The sequence below is a fragment of the Temnothorax longispinosus genome, chromosome 1, assembly GCF_030848805.1.
Source record: "Temnothorax longispinosus isolate EJ_2023e chromosome 1, Tlon_JGU_v1, whole genome shotgun sequence".
NCBI lineage: Eukaryota > Metazoa > Arthropoda > Insecta > Hymenoptera > Formicidae > Temnothorax > Temnothorax longispinosus.
Genome location: NC_092358.1, coordinates 23399716 through 23419612, shown reverse-complemented (window position 1 = coordinate 23419612; position 19897 = coordinate 23399716). Strand labels below are relative to the sequence as shown.

General features: G+C 35.4%; 5 protein-coding genes and 1 long non-coding RNA gene across 14 annotated transcripts in view; 4 read left to right on the top strand and 2 right to left on the bottom strand.

Annotated features, from left to right (window-relative positions):
• Positions 1-6556, top strand: part of LOC139819336 (uncharacterized) — a 30820-nt gene extending 24264 nt beyond the window's left edge. The window contains exons 3-4 of the long non-coding RNA XR_011733702.1: positions 632-1049; positions 4483-6556. This is a non-coding gene — a long non-coding RNA (uncharacterized lncRNA). The remainder of the gene's footprint in view (positions 1-631; positions 1050-4482) is intronic.
• Positions 1-16172, bottom strand: part of Atf3 (Activating transcription factor 3) — a 34478-nt gene extending 18306 nt beyond the window's left edge. For 2 of the 7 annotated variants that reach the window (XM_071788339.1, XM_071788375.1), the window contains exon 1: positions 6807-6950. The gene's annotated coding sequence lies outside the window, so the exon portion shown is untranslated. Of the gene's footprint in view, positions 1-6806; positions 6951-11386; positions 12329-12509; positions 12887-16081 lie in introns of those variants that run through there. The other 5 variants (XM_071788363.1, XM_071788367.1, XM_071788359.1 and 2 more) reach the window with 5 other exon arrangements.
• On the top strand, positions 8616-10754 carry Alkb (alpha-ketoglutarate-dependent dioxygenase AlkB). The gene is made up of 4 exons (XM_071788326.1): positions 8616-9411; positions 9473-9575; positions 9806-9956; positions 10129-10754. Exons 1-4 carry the CDS (start codon positions 9319-9321, stop codon positions 10697-10699), a joined length of 918 nt encoding a protein of 305 aa, XP_071644427.1. The 5' UTR covers positions 8616-9318; the 3' UTR covers positions 10700-10754.
• LOC139814374 (probable autolytic lysozyme) lies at positions 11560-12174 on the bottom strand. The gene has a single exon (XM_071780629.1). It carries the CDS (start codon positions 12172-12174, stop codon positions 11560-11562), a length of 615 nt encoding a protein of 204 aa, XP_071636730.1.
• Vha36-1 (V-type proton ATPase subunit Vha36-1) lies at positions 13230-15450 on the top strand. The gene is made up of 4 exons (XM_071788393.1): positions 13230-13388; positions 13960-14077; positions 14289-14774; positions 14919-15450. Exons 1-4 carry the CDS (start codon positions 13348-13350, stop codon positions 15009-15011), a joined length of 738 nt encoding a protein of 245 aa, XP_071644494.1. The 5' UTR covers positions 13230-13347; the 3' UTR covers positions 15012-15450.
• Positions 16089-19859, top strand: LOC139819205 (arylalkylamine N-acetyltransferase 1). 3 transcript variants are annotated; one of them, XR_011733636.1, is made up of 4 exons: positions 16089-16313; positions 16827-17096; positions 17557-17647; positions 18296-18433. XR_011733636.1 is itself a non-coding variant. In XM_071788410.1 (4 exons), exons 1-3 carry the CDS (start codon positions 16089-16091, stop codon positions 17584-17586), a joined length of 525 nt encoding a protein of 174 aa, XP_071644511.1. In that variant the 3' UTR covers positions 17587-17609; positions 18296-18433. The 3 variants fall into 3 exon arrangements, 2 of the variants coding, with proteins under 2 accessions (XP_071644511.1, XP_071644504.1); XM_071788410.1 differs by having other exon boundaries at positions 17557-17609; XM_071788403.1 differs by lacking the exon at positions 17557-17647 and having other exon boundaries at positions 18296-19859.
• The last annotated feature ends 38 nt before the right edge of the window (positions 19860-19897 follow it).

The following is a 19897-nucleotide window of genomic DNA, read 5'->3' as shown; positions in this document are numbered from 1 at the left end:
TCCAAATGAGAATATAATTTTTTAAGTGCGCGATAAAAATAGGATTTTATTCTTTCTCGAAGATGCGCATAAAACAGGAGAGCAGATATTATTAAAATTTTACTCACTCGACGAGACTCGCACGGTTCAACACGCAACCGTATGACGTAAAGGATTTTTTTTAAAAGGGCTGAAAGAAAATGGCAGTCGCCATGGTACGATCTCGGGCTCCCTTATATGCGTAAAGGCGAAAATGAAGCGATTCGGGAACATTGCGTGGGTGGAAAGTGGCGCAGGTGAATGCAGGCGTGGTGTTTTTCGAGCGGCAAATCGAATAATCCGCCAACACACGAGGAACACATTTTGCGCTTCGATGTTTCTTTTTCTGATCGCTTTAAACACAGATTTATAGCAGAGTCTTGATTATTGGAACGTTATCTAAACGCTCCATTAATGTCTTCATGGAACATCGTTATTCGTACATAATCGAGCAATTTACACCGCTCGAGAATAATCAAACATTCGTTAAATAACACTCGAATAATCGAGCTTCTGCTATGTACGCCGTTAAGATCATTCTGCAAATTACAAGATGATTAATCGCAATTGCGAACCGCTCTTGCTGGTCCTGATATATCGACGACGATTCCAGATCGAGAAAACGTTTGCCGCTGCCATGGCGTTTCGAGGAAAGTGAGAGACAAAACCTTAATGGAGACGAACGATTAATGATGGGGATCGAGGCCTTCCCCAAGCCCGCATCTTTCGCCCTCTTCACAAGGAACTGGTATACGGGCGCGAATTTGTGAGATAACTCAGCTCTAAGGAACACGGGAGAGCTAGATTTTATGGATTTTCAAAGAATCGTAAAGCTTAACAGCATTTTTACGGCTCTATGAGATTCTTAGTTATAATAGCAAAACTATCGGAATGCACTTCCAATTTGCAATTATATTTCTAGTTAAATGCAATCGCGTTTATACACTAAACTCGACGATTCTCAACAAATATTGAGATAAAGTAAAAATAAATAACAAATAAAAAGCAAGGCTGCAGAATTTTAAATAAAGGTAAGTTGAGAAAATTTGAAGTAAAATATATAAGAAAATTAAATTTTAAATAAATAATCTACATGTATTATGTATAGATTATACGCGAAGTTATATCTATTTTTATAAGTTAGATATGGTTATTTAAATTATAGAGAGATAGACATGCTATTTAAATTTGATATCTATAATCACGCGCTTTTTTTAAAATGCACATAAAAATTTTTATTACAATAAATAATAAGAAACTTTTACTTCATTAAAAAAAAAGATAATATAATATAAAATTTTTTCCTCTTCCTCAAAATTTTTGTTAAAAACAGAATTTTCTGATTTTTCACTAAAGACATAAATTCTTTCCGACTTACTTATTTTCCGAAAATTTATCGAAAAATTAACGAAAGACGGAAGGCACGAAAGATTTGCGAACATCACGTATTTCTTAATCCCTCAAACTGTCCTGTATATTTTTTTTCCGCGTGTCGATCGCTCGCGCCATGCCGTTAAAAAGCGGGTTAGAGCTAAATTTACAGTCGCGCAGCGCATACTAAGAAAAAAAGTGAAGAATAAAGACGGGGCAACCGATTTATCAACGATGAGCTACTCGGCTTACAGCAAAGCTGAGAGATGATATAACTGTGGATTTGCGAGTAGAGAAAGAGAGAGGAAATGAGATACGGACAGGGATGAGAGGGGGGAGAGGACAGAAAGGGAGTAAGGGGAGAAAGAAAGAGTCCATTACCGCTCAAGGGCGTCAATGTCTCGCGATTGAATTTAAAATGCAAATATACAACGCAACGCGGAGAGAGAAATGACAGTACGGCTCTTTCGAGAAAGGATACCGGGTGAGGAAGGGAGATTTACCTTACGTGTGTACAGATAAAAACGGCTCCGCTGCGTTAAGCAAACATATCGATTCGTATATTGTTACGATAGCGATATTATCGAGCGGAATTATTCGTATAAGCCATTAAGCGATACCGATCTTATTTGCGACGCTTAACGATAAATACGTAATCAATTTATTTCGTATATATTTCACGTAAGTCCGGTTTTGTTGCAAAATCAAAGATCACAACACGAATAATCTTGAATCAAAATAAAAAAGAGAAACTGGAGCAAGTTTTTACCTATATAATACGTATTTCTCGAAATTAATTCAAGTTATTAAATCAAAAAAATTCTAAAATATATATGTATTGTATAAAATTATATTAATATATGCACGCGCGCGCCGTCTCTATATGTGATATTAAAATAAAAAATATAATTCTATCTAACTACAATGCCTGAAAATAGCTGTCTATCGCAACTCGTTTGCGATGACGCTGTTCGTAAGGGACTCGCTCTAGAATAAACAGATATTCGCGTATCCACATTTATGGCATGTCTAACGTCTTGTTCAGGCGACAAAAATTACGGAGTACGAGAGAGAATAGCCATTCATTAGCGAAGGCGAAGCGTGTGATTTAAGTTACCCGATGATTATCCACGCTTCGCATAAGACGGCGTAAAAACTTTTCCCGCCTGTTCCGAGGAGCACATTCCACATGAAAGGGTTTCCCCATTCAACAACGTTTTTTAATGCTCAGATTACTCGTTTTCGAGCAACAGATACGTATTATTAAATAACAGACGATTCGCCCAGCCCAAAAATGTTTAGCGACGATTGTGTCGTACAATCGCGATTGTTAATTTTAGATAGCGCCGATTAAGCTTGAAAAATGCAAGCATATAAAAAAACCGTTCACACCTAAGTTGAACTTGAGACTTTGACGGAGTTATAAATTGGGAATTAGTTAAATAAAAATTTTTAAGGCGGCAAATTGATAATTTTCGACCAATGACAAATGGATTCATTTTGTTCCTCTTAATTATTATTCTTCGTAATTCTTCAAGAATTATTTCAGATTACTCCGTATTATACATATATATTTAATTCGAGATTTAATCTATACGTGAAACTGTATTTATGATATATTAGATCTTTTGTTTATATTTAATGCGACAAAGATGTTTCATCATTTGATAATCTTATTTAATATCGTTATGAAATAACTAGTTTACAACATCAATACGATTATTACAGTCAGCGCCAAGTTGGCATTCATTCGCAAGTAACATGATACCGAAACTATATAAAAAAAAGATCGTGCAACATTTCAATATTTATTTCAATTCAAAAATAATTATTAATTCGAATTTCCTTCAAATTACTAAAGAAATTTGTTTGTCACATCACACATGTTGGCTTTAACCTTCTAACAATAATTATGGAGCAGATAGCATCGAGGTGGTTACCTTCGTAACTTTGCATAGCAAATGCGCGAGATAAGATTATTATTCTGCAAAGGTTATCAACGCCGGAGGAAGTTTGCCGGCGAAAGCAAACATTGGAGACGTGCAATTTAATGCCAAACTGTTTGTGTGACTGATAAAAACATGCGCTGCGAAAATTTAGCTAACTTTCATCAATTGTAACTCTTTCTTAATTTTTATAATAATTTCTTTCGGTGTTACAAACTTAAGAATATTTTTCAAGAAAAATTTAATTAATATACACATAATTAATTTCTCTCATCCTTTTGCATTCTCGAGATTATCATATAAATCTATATCGTTTTCCTAAAATAAATTTCTATTTACTTGTCCTAGTTTAGATTTCTACTTTCTGTAATTTATGTAAAAAGAAAAAATATACACACACATCATACACACACACACACATATATATATATATAATATTTAAAAAATAGTTCTTTAACTGAATGTTCTTTTTTTAAAGCGCTTTTTAGAATCCTTTCTTTTAGCGCTCTCACCCACGCGATCTTAACTGATAATCTCACAAGTATCGTATGCACGTATAATAACACTCTGTTATCCATTATATAATTTAGTAACGATAGTTTTTACACGACACGCCCATCCCATCCCATACCTGGTTCATTTATCATTTATCTCAAAGAAAGGAAGATGTGCAATAATGTTATCGCATTGCTCTGAGGAAAATATTGTGCTTGTGCAATGCACTGTGCATATACATATAATATATATATATATATATATATATATATATATATATATATATATATATATTATACATACTTGAAATTCAGAAATAGGAAATGCAGCAACTGTTCAGTCTATAGACTGAACTGTCTAATTTTTACAACTCATCAAATTTTATCGTTTTTATTACCTACAACTATCAACTTCAGTTTGCAAAAATATAGATTCATAATCATTTCTTGATGAATAAGAATTTCTTATTTATAGATGTATACATCAAGAGCAATTCTTTCTCAAGGAATAATCATGCGCGTGCCGTCCTACATTAATAATATATACTTTTGTACCTCATAATGAATATTAATTGTCTTGTAATTATTATATTGCATATTGTACATTGGTAATATTACGTTTCATTAATTATTACTTTCTTTACCTCTTTCAGCTTGATTCTGGATAAAAAAAGAAGATCGAGGAATGGCATTGATTAGCCCGATTAAATATTCGTCGCGTTTTAATTTTATCCTTTTGTTATCGCTGTTTTACTGACAAAATCGCGGAGGAAGAAGAACCACGTTTACAAAATCGAGGGATTTGTCAGGAGCGGTGTCGATATGTCGAAGGTACGTCACACGGAACACGCGAACGAGAGGTCGGCGGCTCTCTGGGAAACAAATTATTTTCGGGCGCGTGTTCTAAATTCCGAAATAATTTATACCGGGCTAACTACACACAAATCGTGGCGGCTGCTAACCCGCGCTCGTTCGTCCGTGCGCTGCAAGTCGCCGTATCTCGTAAACGCGATAATAGATAGCCAACTTCAAAGACACGCGCTTAGACACGAACGATTGCGCATTCATATTCATGAGAGAGGCGCACAATGCGCGGAGTGCCTCGTCCCACTTTATTCTCTCTCGCGAACACCAGTTTCGAGGAAAGAAACTCGCTCGAAAGTTCAGAGACATTGAGAGATAAATATGAGAGATAAAATAGGGCAAAGATGAAACAAAGATAAAACGCGGCAAGGAATGTAGATACAGTAGAAATAATTCTAAAATGTAGTAATCGTAATCTAATTGTTAGAAATATCAAATAATAATATTCTTCGTAAAACGAGTGCAGAAATCATTCTCTGAGATAATCGAGAAATTCACTTCATCGTTAATCTCCAATAACAAAATTGAAAGACGGAAAGAGAAACAGTTATAACTCTTCAATTGTAATGATTAATGAATGACATTGTGAGATAAGATGTTTGAAATACTAGCAGAGAGATAGCTTGAATTAATGCCTCCAAAATAGGGGTCCTCAACTTATGGCCCGCGGGTTCCCCTGAAATTTTATCTGACCCACCAAGAAATTACGACATTATATATATTGTTGCGCCTTTGATTTTGTGATTCAATTGTCGCTACGTTGGATTTTTATAAAATTAAAGAATTTTAAAATAAAGATCTTTTGTCTTCATATGATTTTCAAAAATAAAACTTAGCCCCCCGGTCATTATACCTCCCCAGAAGATTTTAATTTGACTCTCTGGACAAAAAAGTTGAGAGCTCTAAAACATGCTTTTGGAACAAGCGAGTTTTAAATTCTCCTTCTCTCTTGTTCTTAAAATGTTTTCAACGAATAGGAGCGAGTGCACATGAGGCGCGTTTAAACGCGCGATATGTATTCCACCGCGAGCTCTCGTGGCAACATTGCAACTACGATGGCAGCGAAGTTCTACTTCGTGGCGTCGCGACCTTGAGCAATTGCGAGCCCGTGGCTATAAAACCCACGTAAATCAATCCAAATCGCGCTCGCGATCGGTCTGACGTCTAACTTCGGAGTATCGGCAGCGGCGCCGCGATTTGAATCTCACGTGCATACGCGCGAACTCCGCGTATCGGGAAAAAAATCCTCCGTGGGAAGAAATCGATCGCGCGACGGTCGCGGGAGATCACGCGTGACTACAAAGCCTTAGGCGCATGGGCATTATGTCAATCCGACACGTAATAACCTTATCGGATGTAAACGTCAAGGCATAAGCGTACTGCCGCTAATCTCTCCCTTTGGCCCCGTGACGTAATACCCTCGATATATCGAACGCGATCTCGATATCTCGCGCCCAATTTGAAACTGCTGCGTGCATCCGCCTGTCGTATTTAACGTCGCGATCTTTATTTATTTGCTTTCTTGCGAAAACAATCCTTCGGCAATAATATATCGTAATTAATATGTGTTTATTGTTTTTATATATATACATAAAACAATTTGTTAAAGTAATACATTACATCAAATAATCTATTTATTTCTATGCGAAGTTAAGAAGACCGGCGCTTTCGATAATGTCAGAAAGTCAAGAAAAGTCCAAAGAAAGCGATTAAATCGCACAGATAGTACAGATCACGCGACGCTATCGAACGCGCGTACTTCGATCATCTCGCGTGCGCAACGTCACGCCGCGCCGTACGTTGCGCACTTCACGCCGCGCTCGGCGGCGCACTCGACCGAAATCCACGCCTGGCCAAAAGTCGCGAAACAATTCAGCGATCTGTCCGCCGATCTCGGACGCGGCTCGAGAATAGCCGTACGAGCCGTGTTTATTGCGAACGGAGCTCATGTTTATTATGGCGAACACGTGCTTCGAATTTGACGCGAGAGCACCTCCTTCCTCCCTTCCTTCCTTCCGCAGCTACCTTCTCGCGGTCGGTTTGTTTCGACGCGAAACTTATTGCGTTTAAACGGACGTTTCGATTTTGAAAGGCGCATCTATCGGATTCCTACCTTCCAAACGTCCCGGTGTCCGGCGCCCCGGTGTGTTCGCACTTCGCGCACTGCGCACGCACTTAAAATCCGCTCCGTTCGATAATCCACTTATCCTCCTCCGTCGGCCGCCGGCGCGCGACTGTGGATAATTCGCGGTCGCGACCGGCCTAGATATATACCGGCTATATTTAGCCCGCGTCGTCACCGCGGCGCGCGCCGATTGGCCGGCGGTGACGTCGCGCATCGCCGCGATTGGCCGCGGCCGCGACTCCGCGAATACGCGCCGGCGGATCTCGCCGGGGCTGGCTCTGGCTGGCTGGCTGGCAGAGGCAGGCAGGCAGGCTGGCTCTGCTCGACTCGGCTGGGCGCGACGCCTCGGCCGCGACATTTGTTGACATGAAACTGTCAGGGAGAGTACGCGCACCGCTCCCTTACCGCGTCACGCCGGCACATTCGATCCGCGTGCGTGTCGCGCTCCTCTCTATAGGCACTCCTAGAGCGCCTCAATTCTGCCAGAAAACGTCAGTCTCCTGACAGCGCGAAGGATTTTTTACTGGCGCGGCCGCCTGGACGAAGACTAGACAAACAGAGCCCCGCGTGAAAAATATTTACATAAACTTTACGTTCTAATTTGCAGAATTGGAAATCATTTGACGCTAGCTGTTGCGATGTCAACCTCGTTGTTCACGATTAATGGAGATGTAATTAGCTCCATAGAGAATATATTTAATTTCAGACAGAACGCAAGCGTTAAATAAAACAGATAGAAAATAGGCAAACAAAAAAAACGATAGTCTAATTTTTTGAAAAATGAAAAAGCTATAATTTTATTACTTCATCGCGAAAGAAATGGTGTAATGTACGAAAACTGATTTTTATGACGTTTTTATTAATTAGTAACTTTTTCTGCGGTCTCTAATTTGTTCTATAATTTTTACGTGTATCGCGATCGTTAATTTTTTTTTTTCGTCGACTGATAATAACTTTTGCTATGCGTTGACTTCTTTTTCGAACGCGACGATGATTTGGGTCGATCGAACAGCGATCGATACGCGACGACCGTCGCAGGTGTGCGGGTGAACAACGGATTTAGCGTGTGGTCAGGTTAGGCGGGTGGGCGAGATTTATGGCGAATAGAAGCGCGACGGTAATGGACGATCATTATTACCGCGGCCTGCCGCGTCTATTAATTTACTCGCGGTATAGAGGCTTTCGAAAAGCCTTGAGAGGCGCTGCTGCACGCGGTGCCCTGCCCTGCTCGCAGCTATCCTATGAAATCACGCCGTTTCTCGGCAATGCCGCATTATGTGAAAAATCGCACGCTAAAATTAGTCACAAACGATTATTGCACGCGTCGCGCAAACAAGTGGCGGATTTAACATGACTTGGATCAAACTCCGATTAACTTGGGCGACGATTAATTTACTCATTCATAAAGAGTAATTCGTGCGATCGTAGGAATGAGTCGATTTTTTTTTTTTTACAAACAAAGCTCGCATAATTTGGAATATAACTTCCCATTAATTGCTTGACAGTTCTGTTTAATAGTCCTTGATTTTCATTTGCGTAAATCAAACATTATATATTACAAATTACATTAGAAATAACAATAAATTGACATAAATCTTTTGAAAGTATTGATCTTAAAAAATATAAATCTTTTTTTATTTGACCAATATTTAATGTGGACGAGACAAAAAGTTTGGGAATTATTTTTTGTTTATTTATTTTTGGAAATAAGTATAATATAAATAAATTATATTATTGTGTAACTCTATATGATATAATTTATTATTTTTCTTCGTTATTTTCAGATTTTAAGGAAACTTTCGAAACTCGATGCTTCCAGATGTTAACTCTAAGGCCTCCGAATACCTCGGGTACACAATGTGAGAAAAAACGGCACGCTTTCCCGATGTAATCTCGCGCTTGATGAAGATATGCAAAGTATATTGAGTAATAATAGTGGGTGGCGCATAGTTTACGTGTCCACCCGGTTCGGGCACGTTTTTCCGCTCTTAGTCAGACAGTATATCCGCGAGCGTATACTGTCGATACGCTCCAACACGCATGGTCTAAGAATCGAATTATTTACCGCGCAAACGCGACAATCAAAATTTTTCCAGACTTTATAAAATTAAGTTTTATATCCAACACGTCTCTTCAATATTCGATCTTTATACCTATTTTGTTTGTTTTTGTTTTCGTATTAAATCCTATATACCCATTTTCTGTATAATCCTTATATGGCTGTATAGGATGTACAGATATATAGTTTCTGGACCCAGTTACATAAAATGTGATTATAAAATGTCACGTTGCCCGCATAACTTCTATATATATATTTCTTTCCGACTTTTTTGGCATGATTTGAGCGCGATTTCAACCCCGCGTGTTTAGAATCGTATTTCGAAATTCGACGAAAGAAAGCGCCCGCAGACGTCATCTGAGTCATCTCGCATTTGGCCGCTGGCGCTATAGCTCTAGCAAAGTGCGAAGGAAACATGGCGGCCCGCACGATCGAGGAGAAATGTTTCGGGACAGTTTCAAATACTACAAAAGCCGAAATCCCACACCCGATCTCGGCAACGTGATCGATCTCGAAAGTCCAGATCGCGTCGGGGTACGTGATATCGCGATTCGTATATCCTATTTCGAGAGTTAATCGCGAATGTTGTTTTTAGGTTAGAAAGATCCAGGCGCGCGTAACAGGCGAATGGACCGAGAACAATTTCGGCCTCAATTCGGTGAGGAAATGGAGCATTTACGAGTTATTGGCCATTCCTGGTGAGCAAATTTTTTATAAAATAATAATTAAACTCATTTTTAAATAACAATATCGTCAATAATATTGTTTTCATGTTACATCAATGCTTGATTAAACTTTGTTTATACAATATTACTTTTTTAACTAGTAATAACACCATTTCATAAGAGATTGTATAGTAATTAATATACTTGATTCTATATACCTGCTTATCTTTACTTGTCTGACTTACTTATATCTTTACTTTTAGGATTCATCTTTATCCAGAATCCATTTACACCTGATGGCCAACGATACTGGACCACGAAATGTCTGAAAGATTACTCTAAGGAGCCATACAAGTTAAATATAGATGCTCATAACGTTTTAGATAACGAAACGTGGTGGGACATATGTTTTCAGTAAGGAATGATTGTCAAATTAGTAGTGATGTAACTTTTATGGTAGAAAACTTAAATTTGAAGATTAATATTTTTAGTGAATATTTTTGTAATAATTCAATATAGCTGTCTAATGAAAATCTGTATTGATATCTATATTAAGATTTTGTTGGTTTTTATTTGTTGTACATAGGAAGGACAGGGCTAAAACTCTCCTACCCAAGCTGCGATGGGCGACACTGGGATATCATCACAATTGGGACACAAAATTATACTCGGAAAACTCGAAAAGCGACATGCCGACGGAATTATCCGGCCTAACGTCCGTTTTGGCAAAAGCATCAGGTTTCTCGGATTTCAAAGCGGAAGCTGCGATTGTGAATTACTATCGGATGAACTCAACTTTAGCGGGGCATACGGATCATTCGGAAATGAACGTTACAGCGCCACTTTTCTCCATAAGTTTCGGACAGACAGCGGTATTTTTGATTGGTGGTCTTAGACAGGAAGATCCGGCTAACGCTATTTTTCTGCGGAGTGGTGACGTAGTGATATTGTCGGGAAGCTCCCGTCTGAGATATCACGGAGTGCCGCGGATTTTACCAGCGTCCAAAGCACCCTGGGACGACAATTGTGAAGGTAATGGTGAAGGTCCCGCGTACAATCTGGACGATTGGCGCAAAGCACGAACTTACATCACCGAAGCTAGGATTAATATGAATGTAAGACAGGTTTTGAAACCTGGGCAGATTGTATTATACTGAACCGCATTGTGATTTTATGTACATAAATAATATTAAAGATATATGGAAATGGGTACACAGAATTATAATATTGTTTGAATTATAACATTAAGTTACACTGGTGATTTTAAGTAATTTTAGACAATTCAGTTACTTTACAGAATTTCATAAAAATTGAAAGATTGATAATATATGAAAAATACTGAATAATGTATAACCTAATTTTTTTTATGTAGTGTTCTGCATTTTTATAAATGTGTTTTCTGCCTTTTCGGAAGTTATTTTTACTCTAAATACCTAACCAAAATATTGTTGTCATCAGTCTACCTAACATCACGATCATGATAACATAATGTGCTGCATTTCCAAAAAAATTAAATTTATTTTTGTGCAAGAATGTCGCATATATTGGAAAAATGTTAAATAAATTGTTTATAATTGTAATACAATTTATCCAGTATATATAATCAGATAAGATAATTCGCGCGAGATATGTGCTTACAATCACAGACATCATAAAGAATCATTCAAGATTCAAGATCGATTTCTACTATAAAGAATCATTGTAAAGATTTATGAGACACATTTCCCCAAGCAAAATCAGTCAGACTTCGTATCTATATTATAAATAATAAATAACATAGAGGAGATTACAAATGTAAAAATTATGATTTCATAAACATATTTTCACGTATTCGAAAAACTTACATCTGCAGGTAATAATGTTGGTGATGCACACCCTTGTCTCAGCCCTTTGGTAACTTTAAATTGCCTGCTTAGATCTTCAGGTTTTTATTTTACATTTTGATCCAAAATATTAAAGATATCCCATGCTAAACTTTATGATTTTGGTGGTTTGTGGAATAATTGTTTGAATGATTTCAGTAACATTTTGATATCCAAAAATCCTTTAACTCTTCTAGTGTTCCGTTGAATTTACTTCGATCACATGGGCCAATCCCTTTCACAGAATGTGGTTCAGGTCCTAATTGACCATTAGTGTATTGCCATAGAACCCATTTTTTCCATCCTCTTGGTAACATTGGTCTTACATCCCATTTTACCACCCACAATAGACATTTTGTTAAAATCGGTGTAGCGAAATCCTTGAGAAAATAAGGACTTCCATAGATCAGTGGAAAACGCCCAGTTGCCTCATGAACTCGATTAACAAACTCTTCCGCTTGTTCCGGCGTTATATTTTTCCTATTTCGGTTCTCTTCAATATCAAGGACTAGCATTACTTGAGAAACATTTCCGACTGTTTTCAGAAAATGTTCAGCTTGGTCTTTGCCGTCTTCTCCTATTCCAAAATGATACGCACCCCACATCAAATTCTCTTCTTCAGCGGCTTTTCTTCTTTCTGCATAAATTGGATCTATATATTTTAGCCCTTGGGTTGCTTTGTGAAGTATTCCAATTATTCCATCTTCTTTTGCTAACTTAAAATCTACACTTTGGTTCCAGTGCGACAGATCTACAATTACGTTTTCCATCATTTGTTACTATTTGGAATTTTATTAAGTATGTAACAAGTTTCTGCATTATTTAAATTACGGCAATTGCATTTCTGTTCACGTTCTTCATCAATCGTTTCTGCAGGCAATATTTTATCCCAATCCACATCCTCAGCTCCAATTAACTCTGCACCTGAAACGTCACAATATTAATGCAATATTTTTTGACAGTTCTATATCCTTTTCTAGTGCTTCCCTAACCAGATCTATTAAAACTTTTTTGCACAGTTTTTTTGTCAATCTCTGCTATATCATCAAGATATTTAGCCAATTCATTTTCAAAACTTACATTATAATTAGTTGAACCAACTAACCTTCACTTACATTCCTTTATTCATTAAAAAAAAAAAAATACAACTTTCGATATTAATTTTTTCCATCTGAAACTTTAGATAACTCAGCTTCTAATTTCTCTTTATTTAGCAGAGCTGTTTTTATGTTCTCTGCTAAATTTTCAGTTATTCGATATTCTAACCTTACTAGTTTGTTTACGTCCCTCAGTTTTGATATTCACTGTCGGTAATGTCGGTATTCGCTGAAAATCTATAGTGTATGTATGTAACGTGTCGTAAATTATAAATTTTCAATTAACAATGGAAACCAGTACATATACATATTTATTATAGCTAATGCGTTATTTTTTAACTTACATAAAATTATTCCTACAGACAGTATAGACCGGTTGATCAATTTCATGTTTTAATAAAACATCTGCTGAAAGATAAAAATTCTTCAATAATCAATAGAAATCTTTTTCTCCAACATTTAAGTTAAATTGTCTGCCAAGTATCATGATAATATTCAATGATAATATTACAGAGATTTTATTTTGACCAAAAATACGAGACTTCTACGTTACATTTGATTATCACTTTATGTATTTTTTATTCCAATTATATTTACGTTTGATTTTATATGAGCGTATCAAAATGTACATTATATCAAATAAAGGTATATGTTAAATTAACTATAAAGAATATGTCAATTTTTATTTTGTATTTGTTTTTAGCAACCGCATTGGTCTGCACATACGTGTACGTTTTTAAAATCGCGCGCCGTTGAGAACGCAACTGGCTAGACTTCCGGTCTCTCGTGTCAGCTCAAGTCAGCTGATCAATCCCGTTCCTGTCTGCTGATGCACAGTGATCGAGAATGTCAGGCAGAGACAGACTACCGATTTTCCCCTCTCGGGGGTAAGTTACTTGTTTTAACATATTAATTTTTACAAAATCTCGACGATTTCATTCGTATATCATGCGTCGTCATTATTTTCGAGCAGAATTCCGTTTTAAAACATACTGCACCACTGGGTGTAACCCCAGCCTTCAACTGTTAAAGGAACGTGAATGTTTATTTAAGGATTCTGACTCTGTTTTACTTTACCAGAACGTCTTAATTTTCGTGAAGAATATTAATTTGCAAATTTCTGTTTGCAAGTGTTTGTTACACGATACATTTTAAGGGATATTTCGTCGAGATCGATGTTTGTGTAAGAGAGAGCGAAGTTCTTTATTTTCTTATTTTCCCTGCTTTGCAGCAAAAATGTCAATTGTTTGTCAAGAAATTTAATTTGCGAATTTGTATATTTAATGACGTAATACAAAATTTATGAACGGTAATATGTATTTTAAGTACCTATACAAGATTAGTATACTTTAACAATTTGGAAAATGAAGATACTAGTATGTTTTAAGAACTTATAACATTTTATTATTCTTATTTATTTATCATAGACTATGCACTTATTAAAGTTTGTGTACTTAGGGCCCAAATGTTGATGAAGTTTCGCTTACAAGGAGCACAAAAGGGACATGGATTGTTGAAGAAAAAGGCAGACGCACTGCAAATGCGCTTCAGAATGATACTAGGGAAAATCATAGAAGTATGATTAATTTTTGTTAATTTTATTATCTCTATTGTCCACTGTTTATCATATTATTTACTCTAGTTTTAATTTATCTATTTCTTTTTATATATTATTATTGAATTTTTATATATTGAACTTGTTATGTATTGTTATTTATATATGTATACACATACATTTATATATGTATATGATCTAATTTGTGCATTGTTCTTTTTCTTATTTTTAGACCAAAACTCTGATGGGTGAAGTGATGAAGGAGGCAGCCTTCTCGTTGGCAGAAGCAAAATTTGCTACGGGAGATTTCAATCAGGTGGTTCTGCAAAATGTGACAAAAGCACAGATCAAGATCCGTTCTAAGAAAGACAACGTTGCCGGTGTGAACCTACCGATATTCGAGTCCTATCAGGATGGAACGGACACTTATGAATTAGCAGGTCTGGCCAGAGGCGGTCAACAATTGGCCAAACTGAAGAAGAACTATCAGCGGGCAGTGAAATTGCTCGTAGAACTGGCGTCGCTGCAAACGAGTTTTGTTACTCTCGACGAAGTTATCAAGATCACGAATCGACGTGTCAATGCTATCGAGCACGTTATCATCCCACGAATTGAGAGAACGCTAGCCTATATTATTTCAGAGCTTGATGAGCTCGAAAGAGAGGAGTTTTATCGGCTGAAGAAGATTCAGGATAAAAAGAAGATTGCCAAGGCAAAAGTACGTTTAGATAATTTATTTTATTAATGCTATTAATATTTTTTCTACTTATTATTATCCTAAGAATATGTTCCATTATTTATGTGCTTTTTTAATGGTTTATGTAGTAACTAAATCTCTGAATTTTCTTTTCCGCTGTTATAGGCTGAAATAGAAAGAGCAGAAATGATTGCAACTGGACAATATTCTGACGCTGCAAATCTGCTTGATGAGAGCGATGATGATGTGCTGTTTTAAATACTGTAAATAATACATTATAAATTAAGATGTTAATATCTAAATAGAAAGAACATCCATAAATTACATCGAAACCACGGCAGTCTCGTTTGTACATTTTAGAGAATGTCGTTGGTGGTCCCTTTTCCGCTTTAAAAAAGCCATTGTTAATATTGTTTATTTCTCGAAAGATACATTTTTATAGTATTTGTTGGGCAGCAATTTGTATAAATTAGTAATTATGTATCATGCATGTAATTATGTAATATGCATGCAACATCAACACAATTACTTCTTACAGTTAAAAGTATTCTGAGTATTTTAATTTTAAATAACGAAGAGAGTTTACTATTTTAATTCCATATATCGCAAATCATTCCATCATCATTCGTATCATTTCTGGCTTTTATGATGCGAGGAATTGTACAATCCGATAAATAAATATATGTATATGTATATATATTTTGTACTATCTTTTAATTATTAATTACCTCAATCTCTGCTTTGTCGTTCTTATTCTGTTCTTTTCAAATTTTCACAGAAATGTGAACACGAGATATTTAAAGTAGAAGAAGACGCCGAATCATTGAAATGCAAATCTTGATCATATACATTTAATTTATTCAATAAAATTTATTTCAAAATTTTCAAATTACGATTCGCTCAAACGAATTTACTTCTTAAGTGGAATTGAAATTGATATAATTTTGACTGGAATTTGATGATATAGACATTGCGCGCAAACAACTTTTATGTTTACAATCTCGACATGGTAGATAGTGATAACTCTTTTAAAAAAAGAATATAAATTAATTTAATAAAATTTTGTTTACAGATTGTACCTGATTAGACTAATTAGGTCATTTTAATGTAATTTTGATTAATCTCGTAAAATTATTTTATTTCCCAATTAACGTGGCACAATCGACGTGTACAACTGACCCAGTGTACTCGCCAGTGAACTAGGTCGATCAATATTGTACGGGAGGAAGGGAGGCAGTTTTCTCACACGAGAGGTGGTGACCACCCTTCTTCACGAGGAGATGCGCGTGTGGAAATTGCTTTCAGTGCGCGGCATAAAATTCGCTCACCCGAAACATGTCGTCGTCTTCTAGCGAGGATTGTCTCACGGTCGTGGATGTACCGGAAGATCGCTACGAGGAGGCGATCCACCATTTGAGATGGAACTTCTTTGCCGATGAGCCGCTCAACAACGCCGTAGGGCTTTGCGCGAGGGGGGAATCTCAGCGCGAACTTGAGCGACACTGCCTTTTCACCTTGAAGCAGGGTTACTCCAGGATGCTAGTGAATAAGAAGGGAGCGGTGAGCGACTTCCTCCCCTCCCCCCCCTCATGAAATACATATAATAATTGCTTCATTGTTACTTCGAAAGAAGAATTAACTTGTTTCAAATTTTTTTGTTTTTATTTATTTATTTACTTATATTTTTAAATATTTTAACAATTCAATATTTTTTACATTATTAGTGATAATTATTTAAAATTAAAATAAGTGATGATAATAAATTTTTTTATTTTTAAATACTCTATTAACCATTTTCTTCCTACAGGAAATTCATCATTTATATTTTTATTTGTATAGAAATTATTAATTCGCAATACATTTAAAAAATGGAAAGAATTTTCTGATTAATTTAATATTTTTTAAATTTATAACTTTCTCTGTTTATTCCCATAACTAGTTTTTCTTATAACGATAATATAATTAAAATCTTTTAGTTTTATTTCTATTTACTTTTTTATTTCTGAAGGTTGCAATATCTGGTTTTAACATAACGAAGAATCATTGAATTAATTTATAATTTATTTTTATCAGATAGCGGGAATGGCACTAAATGGTATTCTGAAGAAAGGTGAGCGCGAGGAAGCAGAGCGGCGTCTCGACGAGTTGGATGACGAAAAGTTCAAGACGATCTTCAGATTACTCTATAAGTTGAACGACAAGGTTGATTTGTTCGCCAAGTATGATGTGGATGAGCTATTCGAGTGTCGGATTCTCAGCGTTGACGCGGATCACCGCGGCAAAGGTTTGGCCAATATTCTCATGGCCGATAGCTTGAAAACCGCCCAAAATACCAATTTCAAGGTAAATTAACTTGATTTTCACTTATTTATAATTTATTTATCCTTTCATTTATCTTTTATATTTAATTTATCTATTTGAATTTATTTGTCTATGAAATTTTAATTATGAATCTATATATAATTCTATCTCTTCTTAATTTCAACTTAATCATAAATTGATCTATTTTAATTGTGAAATTTTATTTGTTCTGTATACTGTAAAATATCACGGATAGAAATTATTCATCAATTCTTTTTGCAGAGGAAGAAAATCAATGTAATTTTGTACGACATTTACGAAGTTCGCAAAAAATGTTTTTTTTTTATTAAAGCGGCAATATAATATTTATGCAGTTATTTTATTGATTTTACATGTTATAAAGAGAGCTTTCCGTATTTTTTATTTTCATTTTATTAATTTAAGATCGTTGCGTTGACGTAATTGGTTTGCGTACACAGCACACACTTTCCTTTTGTTTCAGCATGCTCTTCGGTTAATATGCATGGGATGATTTTTCGTTAACTTCTTCATGAGGTATAATTGCAATCCATCATTCGTTACTTTTCTGAAAGGTATTTCTTGCACCCTCGCTCTTCCCCTCCCACAGCAAAGGATCAGATTAATATAATGAATAAATTAAATATCATAAGTAAATTATAAAATATCATTAATAAATAATACGAATAAATAATATAATGAATAATAAATCAATGTAAACGAATAAATGCATTATTTTTATTATTAATAACTTTCAGAATCTAGTGGCTAAAATGTTAATTTGTCGAATAACATTGATTCTAGAAATATATTTTGGCTATCTGATTCTAACAAAATGACTGATATGTAGATGATATTTACCGTAAAGTCGATTAACAGTCACTATTTAATTATGATTATTATTAATACTTTTGTTTCTTTTAATTTTAATCAGTTAGAAAAATAAGAGGTAAATTGATTTATTCATTAGATTGTTTATTCATATTATTAGGCTGACGCTAAAAGGAGAAAAGAATTTATCGTAGTTTAGTAAAGTAATTGAGAACGTAATCTTCTTGCTTCAATCCACTTATTTTAGGAACTTGTTCAATTTCCTTTAAAAGACTTGAGAGAGAGAGAGAGAGAGAGAGAGAGAGAGAGAGAGAGAGAGAGATCTTAATTTTATTCAAAATAGAAATTAATAAAGAAAATAAGAATTAATTTGGTCTATTATATCATTGCAGGTGTGTAAGGCCGACGCGACCGGTGCATTTTCACAGAAGGTCTGTCTGAAGCACGGTTTCAAGGTGGAGGCAGAAATCTCGTATGCGGAATTGGACAAGTCCATCAGACCGGCGCCGCCTCATCAGGCGTTAAAACTGATGGTGAAGTTGCTAGATTGAAGATAAAATAAGAAAGTCGGTCGCTCGAAGAGCTTAATTAAATTAAACCGTCAACACGAAAGCGCAAAGCGCGAAGTAGATAAAAGATATGTATACTGTCGTCGTGTCGTGACAATAACAGCACTGTTAATGCATGTCTCGGTGTCGTGAATGACATGACGCCTTCTTATAGAATATTTCTATCTAATTATCTAAAAGCAAAAAAGAAAAAAGAGTGTATCATGCGTTTCACGCATAATACGTGTCGAAACCGGATATCATTTCCGAATGATATCCGGTATTACTGCCCCACGAGTATATATGTTCCGAACGTGGAGTCATCGTTAAAAGGAACGTCGAAAAAGAGAATGATTCAATGAAATTGAATAATTTAATGTAGCGAACGGGCTGCGAAAGTCTAACTGCTAAAAGTCTAACAAATGTTTCGCATTTGGATCTTTCATTCTTGCTCTGCGCGGCTAACAGTCAATCTAGCGAAACAGAGAAGATATATATGAAATATCGTATGTATTATTTGACTCTTATATACGTTAAAAATAAACGTATAAAACGTAGATACGTATCAATGATCAAATTTAATTAAACGATAAATATAAAATATATATAAGAATCTTCTTTCTAAAAATATATATCCCGTTGAACAATTTTGGCACATTTAAAAGAAAAACATAAGTTCTATTATCAGCGATATTACATGCATTGTAATTATTATATATATATATATATATATATGTGTGTGTGTGTGTGTATATATATATATATATCGTAATTTATTTAATAAAAAAAGTAACAAGAATACAAAATATATACATATATATACAATAGCAGAAATTTTTTTAGAGAAGATATTTGAGAATTAAAAAGGAATATTATTTTTACTGTGAACGTATAGCAAAATATATCTAACAATAGGAAGGAAGAAACAAAAAGAAAGTCGCAAAGTATCAAATACTGTCCCATTTTTTTCGCATCTCGTAATTCGCTGATGTCGCCATGAGAAATGGTCCATGAGGTGCATTAAACGTCCAGTTATATCTCTTCTTCCCTCTTTCTTTCCCATATGAACATCAGGGAAATGCGGTGATGCGTGAATCATCTTCTAATCTTGTATATTTATTACATTCTATTGAAAGCGGTGACGTGATATGGAGGTGTTGCTCTGGATATAAACGGGTCCACATAAATTTAAAAAAGAAAAGTTATTTGAGAAAAAAATAAAATATTTTTGTCGATAATAAAACATGTTATGAAAGAATATATATAAAAATTATAAAGTATACACGAGTTATTTTGTAAGAACGTCCATCAAATGCGAATTATAACGCGATTTATAATTATTTGTATTGCGTGATAATGTATATCCTTTAAAGAATAATAATAAATTTTGATTTCGTAGCAATTGAAATGACGCGTTATGAAGCGCTTGTACTTGAACTTGATTTT

What these genes read in the sequence shown, in the direction of transcription:
- Vha36-1 (XM_071788393.1), top strand. Translation starts at nt 13,348, where the DNA reads ATGTCAGGCAGAGACAGACTACCGATTTTCCCCTCTCGGGG. An exon ending in CCGATTTTCCCCTCTCGGGG is followed by an intron (nt 13,389 to 13,959) that starts GTAAGTTACTTG and finishes TTGTGTACTTAG; the next exon opens with GGCCCAAATGTTGATGAAGT. An exon ending in TACTAGGGAAAATCATAGAA is followed by an intron (nt 14,078 to 14,288) that starts GTATGATTAATT and finishes TCTTATTTTTAG; the next exon opens with ACCAAAACTCTGATGGGTGA.
- Alkb (XM_071788326.1), top strand. Translation starts at nt 9,319, where the DNA reads ATGTTTCGGGACAGTTTCAAATACTACAAAAGCCGAAATCCCACACCC. An exon ending in AAAGTCCAGATCGCGTCGGG is followed by an intron (nt 9,412 to 9,472) that starts GTACGTGATATC and finishes TGTTGTTTTTAG; the next exon opens with GTTAGAAAGATCCAGGCGCG. An exon ending in TGGTGGGACATATGTTTTCA is followed by an intron (nt 9,957 to 10,128) that starts GTAAGGAATGAT and finishes TGTTGTACATAG; the next exon opens with GAAGGACAGGGCTAAAACTC.
- LOC139819205 (XM_071788403.1), top strand. Translation starts at nt 16,089, where the DNA reads ATGTCGTCGTCTTCTAGCGAGGATTGTCTCACGGTCGTGGATGTACCG. An exon ending in TAGTGAATAAGAAGGGAGCG is followed by an intron (nt 16,314 to 16,826) that starts GTGAGCGACTTC and finishes TATTTTTATCAG; the next exon opens with ATAGCGGGAATGGCACTAAA. An exon ending in CCCAAAATACCAATTTCAAG is followed by an intron (nt 17,097 to 18,295) that starts GTAAATTAACTT and finishes ATATCATTGCAG; the next exon opens with GTGTGTAAGGCCGACGCGAC.
- LOC139814374 (XM_071780629.1), bottom strand. Translation starts at nt 12,174, where the DNA reads ATGGAAAACGTAATTGTAGATCTGTCGCACTGGAACCAAAGTGTAGAT.